A 10,628-nucleotide genomic window follows, 5' to 3' on the forward strand; every position below is an offset into this window, starting at 1 on the left:
TATCAATTGTATTATATTTTCAGATATTAAAAATATAATTGGAATTACTATACTAACATTTTTTACATGAAGTGGTAAAAATAAGGCAGTATATTAATATGTTGTACACTTAATTGACCATTATGAGCTCTTAGAATGATTTTATCCCTTCTCCATTTTAGCTTTTTATCTATTGTATAGGGAACTTCATCATTTGCTTTGTAGTTGAGTCTGATTCTGTGTGCTAACGTTTGAACAGCCCATTCAGTTATGACATTAGGAAGATAAGATTCCAGCATTCCAGTGATTGGGAAGGACAGAGAATCTCCCACTAGTTTAAACCTTTGCAATAGTGGCCTATGAAAATAGGAATCAAAGGGTTTGTTCTAAACCCACTTTTCAGATATTTGAAAAAGATGTTAGGCAGTCACATAATATTTATTTCATGTGTTCTCAACGTCTCAGGACTCTGTCTCCTGCCAAGTCTCCCTCTTCATCAACTGGGTCTATTGCCTCTAGCAGAAAATACCCATACCCAATGCCACCACTTCCTGATGAAGAAAAGAAAGTGAACCGACAAAGTGCCAGGGTAGGTGGAAACTGCCATATGCTAGCAGCCTTGATCATTATCATTTATTTATTAATTCATAGTTTATTTTTTAAAAGATTTTATTTATTTATTCATGAGAGACACACACACACAGAGAGAGAGAGAGAGGCAGAGACACAGGCAGAGGGAGAAGCAGGCTCCATGCAGGGAGCCTGACATGGGACTCGATCCTGGGTCTCCACGATCACGCTCTGGGGTGAAGGCAGCTCTAACACTGGGGGCTGCCCTAATTCATAGTTTAAAAGAGAGAGCCATTTTTCCTTTTTTGGTTACAAAAAATAAAAAAAAATGGAAGATTTTCAATATTCCATTAAAAAATGGAGGATTTGGGGGGCTCAGATTTATATTTGCAAATGAGCTTAACTACTGCATTCATAAATGCTAGAGATAATTTGATATAATTTGATCATTCATTGCTATATGTTTATATCTTTTATGATACATTGTAGCTAATATATTACAGTCTGAAGTAAATGAAACAGAGAATGTATTTTGCTTTATCAGTTTTTTAGTATAGCCAAAAATGCCAGAGATTCAAAAAAAGTAGCCTCATTTCCATGTCTAATTTGCTTACTTAGGCTTTTTACTGGCTAATAACACCCAATAAGACTTTAGAAATCAGAACCTGTGACAGAAAGTTAGACCAGTATCTTGGAGATGAGGATGGAATTTGGATACAAGGATGGAATTTGGATACTAATATTAAAAAATATATGTCAAAGGGTATGGTAAAATTTAGCAACCTTTTATATTTTAAAAAGCCAGATTTAAAAACACAGAAGAGCTGATTATTTATGTTAAAATATGGTTCACCAGAAATTTTATTTATTTATATACTTACTTTTCTTTAGTTTGTCATTAGTTTTTCACATAGAAGAACCAATTCCTTTTATTTTATTTTCTCACTGAAGCATTTTATGAGTCTAATATAGTGAAAATTCAGCATAATATTATATACAGTGTTATATTAGTTTCTGATGTGCCAGAAGTTTCCTTAAATACTGAGTCTTCTTTTACTTTATGAATCTACTCAGCCTCACAGTGTTCCCAGAATACATCCATTATGTGAAATTTGCGATATACTCAAGTTTAGAGCAGCAGGCCAGCCCTCAGAGGTGTAAGTGAAAGATACAACCAAAGAATAATTACTTTTATTGATATCTAAACTCTGTTGTGGTCACTTACAGTGTAAAGTTGTTCTTCTCGGAAATACTTTGCAATAAAATAAAGCTTTAAAAGCCTGTGCAGATTTATCTGCTAGTAGGTCTTGGGTTTCTGGGATTTTTGGTTTGGAAGATATTTCAGAGCTTATTTGATCCTGAACTTATATAATGGGCTTCAAGGTAACAGATCATTCAAATTTTACCTCAATCAACTCATAGTCAATAAGAGAACACAACTTGTTAAAACAGATTATATTACTGTAATCAGAAACACCTTGAAACCAGTTAGTGGTGTTTTTGTCAATTACATGAAAAATTACCTTCCCATGTGATTATGGGTAATGGTGAAAGATGGCAGGGAAAAAGAAAATTCAAATTCCCAGCATTCAGCTTTCTGGTCTTAAAAAACATAATTGTTAATAGGCATCCAGTTGTTCATGATTTGAGTGTATCATAATGAAATCCAAGGCTAATGGCATTCCATCTAGTTGGGGACATTCAATCAGCTGTTGTCATGCCAGGCTGTAGGTTATTAATAATCCCACATAAAGCCCATGAAAATGTCAGCTCCCCAGAAGAAATGGCTGGCCCATGGCCTCTTTCCTGGGAGAGTTCTGTGAAATATCAGATGGTTCCATCCACCATGGAACATCCGCATGAACACACAGTGGAATCCTGCAGAATAGGCAGCCCCTGTCTCTGGCTGTCTTTGTGGGCCGTGGAGAATCAAACAAGCAGATCTTGTTATGAGCACTCCTTCATTACAGCTATCTAGAAAGGGCCACAGTCTGTACCATCAACTGAGCATTGATCTGGATCTTCTTTCCCTCAGATACCCTGTGGACCCCCTGTTTAGCCAATTCATCTTCACTAGTCTCCACCAACACATGTCATTCACAGACAAACATCCTTACAATTGAGAGATTTAGTCTCCAAAGGGTGAGAACAGAGTCAGCTTTACCACAGTCCTTGTGGAGTAGCTGACATGGGTATTTAGAACAAGATTTCCATGAAGGTTCCAAGGAACCTATTAATGGAACCTATGTAGAAACATCCACAAGACACTTAGCTCTTTCTGCTTTTTCTTTCCCAGAAACTCATAAGGTATACAATGACCTGCCCCAGATTTTTAGTAAAAATGGAATTTGGATGGAATTTGGATGCAGCTTAAGTCACACTGGTCTTAGACTTTCTTTGTTCATGTTTGTAAACGCGTACCCACATCATATTGCCTGGAAACAATACATTGTCAGCTTGATCTTTTTCCTTTTTTTTTTTAATTGGCCATCCTCTTGTGAACTGAGTTGCATTCATATTTGATCATGCTAGAGTTGTTTACAGTGCATTAAAGCAATTAGTGAACATTGTAGAAAGCAAATATGAATAGTACCAATGTGTGCAGGACTGGTGACAGAAGCAAGGAGAAGGAAGAGGTGAGAGAATTAAACAATTGACATCCTGCCACGGATGCATCATTCTACTCTCATGTCCTGAGAGAGGACAATCTTCTAGGAGGTAGTGTTGGATTTGGAGAGTGGATGGCCTGGTTGTAGGCACACAGCAGAGATTTCTAAGTGGGTGATGGTGGAATTGATGGAATCACACTTCCGCAAGGTTGGTACTCCTCAGGGTTGGCTCTACATGGGAGTTGTTTGAAGGGCTTTTAAACTATGTTGACGCCTGAGTCCCACCCACAGAGATTTTGATGTAGTTGATCTAGTGTGCTATCTAGGTAGTAGGATTTTTAAAGCCTCCCCAGATCTTTGAAATGTGCAGCTGGGTTGAGAACCACTGCTCTTAGTGGGCTGTAGCAGAATCCTGGTTAAAATAGTATTTTAAATTATTTCATTGGAGACATAATATTTAATTTATTCAAGTTTTTTAGTAGCATTAAATTAGTGTGAGGGGTTTTGTATTAAAAGGTGGCAGTTGCTAAAAAGGTTGAGACACAGATTTAGAGGAAAGAGAAAGCTAAAAATTAGAGCATTTATTTATCCATTCATTCGACTTGACAAGAGAGTGTGTGCTTCCACAACCACATAAGAATGGATGGAATCATCAACTCTTTTTCATCTTCATAGCTCAGAATGTGACTGTTTCTTGCTTTCACAATGTGCAATTTTGCTTTTCTTTGTGCAGCTATGGGAGACATCCATTTAAGATCAACTGTTTACATGTGATACATCAAAACTGTTTACTTCAACTTTTATAGAAACCCAGCCTCACGGAATCACTGCAAATCTATCTGCTCTTCAGACAATACAAAGACCCTCTGAGATAATACAGAGGAGAGGAAGCCGAGTCTCACATCTGGATACCATTTTCTTTTTGTCATTGGCTTAGGATTTAACCAAACCATGAAAAGAACTACTGAAATGTTACACTAAAACATGGAACAATAAAGGTACTGGTATGTTAATGGATAATCCGCATGACAGATATATGTAGAAATATCACTAAAATTAACTCACATGACCCAAATGTAGCAAGTTTCCTAAGGGGTAATAGTGGATTCAGAACTGACATTCTGAAGCACATCCTCATTGTAGACAGTAATGCTAGTGCATGAAGCTTCTGTTTATTGCAATTTCCACATTTAAGGAAACAACATCCCATAATAGAAACTAGCATGCAGGGCTAAGGCATACAGGATTTTTCTGCAGGACTTTAAAGCTTTGAGAGGCCAATATCCCTTGTGTTAACTCTAAACATGTATCTTTATTTTTGTTTTGTTTTTTTACTTTTCATTTTTATATCAGCATACAAGGACAATTGTACATATGTAAACATTTTTAAAATAAAAAAAAGCAGCTGTTACACACAAGTGTATTTTGCCAAATGCCTAAAAATAGTCAGTCACAGTCACATCATCACCATTCATCAAATGGTCTTTAAAGATTATAAGCAGATGACATTGTAAATATAGTGGTCAATGCTATAAATGTGTCTCTCCATAATTGGTATTCATCCAAAACATGTGATACCCCTTTAAGCTGTGCACAGTCTGGAGGGAGTTTTATTGAGTTATTAATTGAACCAGGGAACAAAATGCCCAGCCAAACTTGGGGCCTCCACAGCTCGCTGGAGCAGGAGTTGATCCCTGCAACTGCTCTCTTGCCTCCAGGCATTCAGATGCTGATGGCTGCTCCCTGGGAACTCCAGGCTACCCTTTTTCCCTTCTGGGGGCTAAGGTGCCTGCCCCAGCAGCTGTCAGCTTTCAGTACCAGAGCACTGCTAGTTTCACCCTGGAGGCCTGGGAGCCCCTCAGCAGCACATCCTGAAATGAAGCAAGTGCACCAAAGACACACGAGTCCATGGGCCGCTGATACATTGGTAGCTTCCAACTTGCTAAGACTCTAACCCTTTGTGGCCTTTTTGTTCTTTTTTTGTTCTTTTTTTGTTGTTGTTCTTTGACAATACTTTTTAGCCACCCTTACCTGTAAAATGAATGACTTGTTTTAATAAAACCAACTTTTACACTGTTCATTAAGGATACTTATCATCAGGAGGATGTGAGTCCAACAGGTCATTCTACCCTGATGTGGAAGCAAGATGGTGGAGGGTTCTACCAGCTGGGCTGGGAAGCCTCACCAGGCCACAGAGGGTTTGAAGAAACCTAAAGCCACAGGTGTGCGGCAGCTGTGAAACGTTACACAAACAGCTGGCAGGGAGGAGAATCTGTTGTTTTGAATTCTTATTTTTTTTAATACAGAGAAAAGTGAGAAATTTATGTTAAAGTTCCTTCTTAAAAACCAAAGTTTGAGGGCTGTTCTGATGCAGCTCTGTCATTCTGAAAGAAACTGGGGAGGCTACTCTCGCAAACTCAGAAATTGATGGGCTCAATCGGATGCTTTGATTTTCCTCATTTTCTCTCCTTTTTCTTGAGAAGAATGGAATCTGCAGATAAGATTTCAAAAATATCCTCTAAATTTGATCTCTCCCAGTAGTGTTTATGGTCAAAATCCATTTCATCTCCATGTGTAGTCATGTTAGATGCCCACAGTGAAGGACCATGTTAGAGGCAGTGTTTTATACTCTATGTATTTACGTCGTCTGTAATGGCCCTCTCTTCTGAAAGTCTTTTAAAAATGTTTGAAAAGCAATTTCATCATTCAAAGCTATAAAGTGAAAACATCATTTTCTCATGATAGGAAGTGATGTGATAGTCGATTCTACAATAAAATGATCCATCAGATTAAGATTTGGGTGAGTGTTGGGTAACCATGCCACACAGCTCAAGTGAAGGTCAGGAGAGTAGACAGATTTAAAAATGTAGCAAACAAAGTGGCTTTTGACCAAGATCACTTTAATGTGCACTGAATGTTTTCTGGTATTGAGTGTATAAAAATGCTAATGTTACAAGGTTTATTTTGACTATAAAAGAGTTTATAGATTTGAATGTAAGGTACTTTGTGTAAATATGCTTCGTAGTTATGGTTACACAAACCCTCATTTGAAAGAATTCACAAATGGTGAGCTACTTGCCACAGATACCCTTTACCCCTCTTTCCTCACTTTCTCAGTTATTTTTACATAAAATTATTATCCCACGAGAAAATCATTGTTACATGTCTTTTGGATGACATGAGTGTTTATAGTCATTCTCCTTGATAATAACCTTCATACGAAACCAAATGAAAAGCATCTGTTTTATTTGCAGAGAGACTATGATTTTATAGTAGCTTTAATGTTCTCTTCTGGGTATCTAAGAATGTTTGAACATTCTTACAGCCATTTGCAGAATTCTTTGACAAGTTCATAATCTCAATGGATAGTTTTGAGAAATGTGAGTAGTCATGGTTGGTATTTAGATGTATTAAATCTAAATGCTTCTGACTTTTCTTCCACTGAGCCAGGGAAGATGGACCTATGGCACGAAACACAAGCACAGCATTTTTTTTTTTTTTAATATCTATATTGGAGAGAAACTTTGAAGTCACCATAGCAGTTTGTATCATGCAACTAATCTTGATAGCCCCTAGACAATATAGGACTATTCTGCTAAGCAGAGAGGAGCAGTTATTTGGCCTTTCTGTTCCATTGTATGCCTTTTTTTCTTCTCTTTCTAAAGTTCTATGAGTAAAGCTTCAGATTGACAATCCCCGCTGCATGAGATGTTCCATTGTCCATAGACATTGCAGTAGAGCAAACTCAGATTTAAGGAAACATTTAAATCTCTTTATTAAGAATGCCAACAAGGGGGTGGGGGTAAGAGGGAGCCCCTGAAGGAATAGACTGGTCAGACTGGTCTGTGTCCAGCCAACCCTTTCTTTAGTCAGGAAGTGGCATCTTCCTCTGGAGTCTGCCAGCCAGAAAATGATCCCCGGGTGACATGCAATCTGTGGAAAGGAATAAACTCAAACTGTGCAGCATAGTCAGAGTGTTCAATGTAGTGTAGTTGCTCTATATTTTAGAGAAACCCAGTGTTAGTCCTTAAAAAAATTTGACTGATAAATGTAGGTTTAAAATGCCAAACATACTTTTTAGTTTGAGATAAGTGCTTTATTAAGTAATACTACAGTTTCTCTCTTTTTCCCCTTGCTTTCAAAAGGCTTTTAAAATTGTCTTTAAAAATAAGGTCAGTCTGGTGTAGATTTCTGAACATAAGACTGATAGGGTTTCTAAAAGAAGTTGCTGATAAAATTAGATCTTTTGTGCACTTCCAGAAAAGGACTATTTATATTTGAATTTCATAACAGCCTTACATTTCTTTTTTTTTTTTTTTCATCTGTTGATTCCCTTGTAGACTTGCATAATTTAATCCTGTCCATTGTTCCAGATCTCTTGTGGCTACTTAACCTTCTGCTTTTTAAAGATTTTGTTCTTTTTATAGTTACCTGTGGGTCAAAAGAAATACGGTATTTTTATTCACTTCTTTACGTGTTTCAAAAGCTTATTTCATCCATTCTTCATTTTCTGTTGTCACATAGTTCTATTTTAACTTTATATATTTAGTGTTTTAAGTATTTCCTTGTGTTATTCAACATGATAATAAATCCTTACCTAAAGAGAAGACTATTTTACTTTATTCTCCTTAAACATAAAGGAAGGGTAGTTCATTGGGAGGATGCCAAGTGACTGGCAGAGAAAATGGGAAGGGGGAACAGATGTGGCGCTGCATGAATGGAGAGAGGCCAGCTGGGTGTGGCTACAGCCTGACTAGGACACCATTGTCAAGGGCGCCCACGGGGCAGTGTATTATAAATATCGTCCTACAAGTGGGTAAGTTGCCATCAGTTTTCCAAGAAATGCTCTCCCATTGGCGGCATAACGTCAACATTTCAGAGTCCTGATGGTATTTTTCCTTTCACTTCTTAGGTTTTTCTCTAAAAATGTCACCCAAGGTTTTGTTTTGTTCAATGAAATCAAGGTGAATTTCTCATCCTACTAGCTTAGATAGATAAGAAGCAGACATCTCTATGGAATAGGGCTTAATCTGAGCCTCAGGGGATTTTTGCTTTTCTCCTCAGTTATTTTCTGAATGGATAAAACTACTCTGATTTTGGATGCAGCAGCTTTCCCTCTGGGAAGGGGGCACTAAGGACTTTCATCAGCAGCTTCCCTTGTGTGTTAGATTGTGAGGAGCCCAGACCACTCTTGTGATCAGTTAAGGGGCAGCAGTCCATCATCTGGGGGGTAGGGATGTGCCTGTGTGTGTGCACATACCTGCTGGAACCATGCATGCTCATAGCATATGCTCTATGGGCAGGTGCTTTTAATTCTGAGGGGAGCTTTCCCACCACACCTGCAGATGTGGAGCAGAGTTGCAGCCAGACTTTAGAAATCAGGGCATAATATTTCTGTTCACATTTTATTCATGGCTTTTTATTCAGAGTCCCCAAAATGGAGCACCATCTGGTTCAGTTTGTAAGTAGAAAAACAAAACATTCAAAAACAAAAACCCGCCTGGTTTTTTTGTTTTTTATATCAAGGCCCTGACGAACAGTAAGCATTCTCTCTATGGAGCTTGAGAGAGATACTTCCAGACCCTCCTGGAAGGGTAGGGTTCCCAAGTTGCTCCCCTTCAGTGGCTTGTCAGCCCTTTTCTCCTGACTAGGAACTTTCACTGGCATGGAGGTAAGTACCCCCCTTTTTTGGCTAAATTGGCATTGGGGAGAACCATAGGGGTACCCAGTAGCGGGGAGAGAGGCACCTGCAGTCTTCTCCCTTTGGCAACAGGGCGTGAATTATACAACTTTAGTAATCACTGAGAGATTGGTCCTCAGGTCTGTTTCAGGATGGAGAGGAGATAGAAGGCAGCCCTTGGGAGACCAGAGGGCATTCAGCCCTGGCATAGGAGTGGAATGGAGACCCACATGCACTCAGAAGCCAGGTATGCAGAAGGTGGTCACTGGGAGTCTGGTGGAGGCAGAGGGGCTCCTAGAGGGCCAACAATAGACCTATCTGCTCTGCAGTTTTACTGAGTGGTTGGCTCTGTAAATACTTCTTGGGCCAGTCCCAAATGGGCCAGTCATTCTTGCCTGCTGTGTCCCTGCTGCATTGTTCATAAAACCTGTATCGTACTGAGAGGTGCTTAGAGGCTGGCAGGGTTTTTGCTCCAGGGCATCCTTATTTTGTGTTTTTAGATATCCTTGAAATCAAAACCAGAGAAAATGTAGGGTTTTTTTGTTTTGTTTTGTTTTGTTTTACAAAAAGGCATACAATGAGACTAGCGATCTTAAGATAACGCACTTACAAAATCATCAATAAAGTTTTCAAAGAATTTATGAAGGAAGGGACATTTTCCTCTCAAGTTAAAAAGTTTCAGAGGTGGATTTTTGTGTTTTAATGTTCCAAGTTCTAAAATAATGCGAATAGCCCCCAATCTTTAAACACAAGCGGTGCTAAGTTATACTAGATAACATACTATGGAAAGTGCTGATATGAATTAACAATTTATCCAGTAATAATACAAGAGATCTTGCTAAATTACACATGTGTATCACTGCCTGATTAGAAACCCCACTTTTCTTTTCAAATCCAGCACAATATCCAACTGTGATTCTATAAGCCAGTGTTTTTAATGGGCAAAAAAGACCCAACACCTTTGTTTTGTAAAAACTTTTTTTTTTAAACACTAACTTCAAAAGTGCTTAACAAAAGGTTTATTCAGGATAATTAAGCATGTATGTCCTTTTTTTAATCTGCTGGAAGAGACGTGCCTCTCCAATCTAGCATCCCAAAAAGACAACTTCTTTTAGAAACAGCATTCTACCTAAACATAGCAGTCTATATGTTAGCCAAGGTAGGTCTGCGCTAGTGTTTCCCACAATCGTCATCTATTAAGGGGTGATGTCCATCAACAGCGGAAACCACTTCGTAGGGAAGTGTTCATAGCAGCATGATTTCACTTTTGGTAACCAAGGAATCCTGTGTATATACCTAAGATTGGCTTCATTCTAATATATACTCTGCTCCTCTGCACTTCAGGTTCTTAAGCTATTTTACAAATAACTGGGTTTTGGCAATCACCAACTGATATGTATGTGGCAACTGCTTTCCTGAGCAACCGTGATGTGTTTGATGGCTGTTCAAGTTACTAACTTGTTCTTATATTGTAGGTAAACAAAGTCTTACTGTTTTTAAAGGTCACTGTAACTTGTTCAAATTTCTGGCACAATTTTATTAGTAATTCACTTCTGAAGCTAAAAAGATACAAGTTTTCTATGTTACTCTCATTGTAACATCAATAAAGTGACTTTCAATAAAAGATTTTATGTTATTTTGATGCCCGACTCCGTTTAATCCTGCTTTTCTCCCCATCAGTTTCTCTTTAAGAAGTTTTCGTGGTAGTGCTGTTAGGGGCTCTATTTTCTCTTCATGCTGCCCTGGAAGGCCTGCCATCAACACGATGAGGAGCACAGAGATCCTTTAGT

At 38.4% G+C, this 10,628-nt stretch overlaps 1 protein-coding gene across 23 annotated transcripts in view; it reads left to right on the forward strand.

The window, feature by feature from the left end:
* ADAM22 (ADAM metallopeptidase domain 22) overlaps window positions 1-10,480 on the forward strand; it is a 225,040-nt gene extending 214,560 nt beyond the window's left edge. For 21 of the 23 annotated variants that reach the window (XR_012002656.1, XM_072764193.1, XM_072764195.1 and 18 more), the window contains 2 exons: window positions 445-568; window positions 3,892-10,480. Coding sequence is in view for 20 of the 23 variants with exons in the window: in XM_072764193.1 (XP_072620294.1) it covers window positions 445-568; window positions 3,892-3,912 (145 nt within the window). In the remaining 3 variants the exon portion in view is untranslated. The remainder of the gene's footprint in view (window positions 1-444; window positions 569-3,891) is intronic. The other 2 variants (XR_012002653.1, XR_012002654.1) reach the window with 1 other exon arrangement.
* Window positions 10,481-10,628: the final 148 nt, after the last annotated feature.

The sequence above is a fragment of the Vulpes vulpes genome, chromosome 7, assembly GCF_048418805.1.
Source record: "Vulpes vulpes isolate BD-2025 chromosome 7, VulVul3, whole genome shotgun sequence".
In the NCBI taxonomy this organism is placed as follows: domain Eukaryota; kingdom Metazoa; phylum Chordata; class Mammalia; order Carnivora; family Canidae; genus Vulpes; species Vulpes vulpes.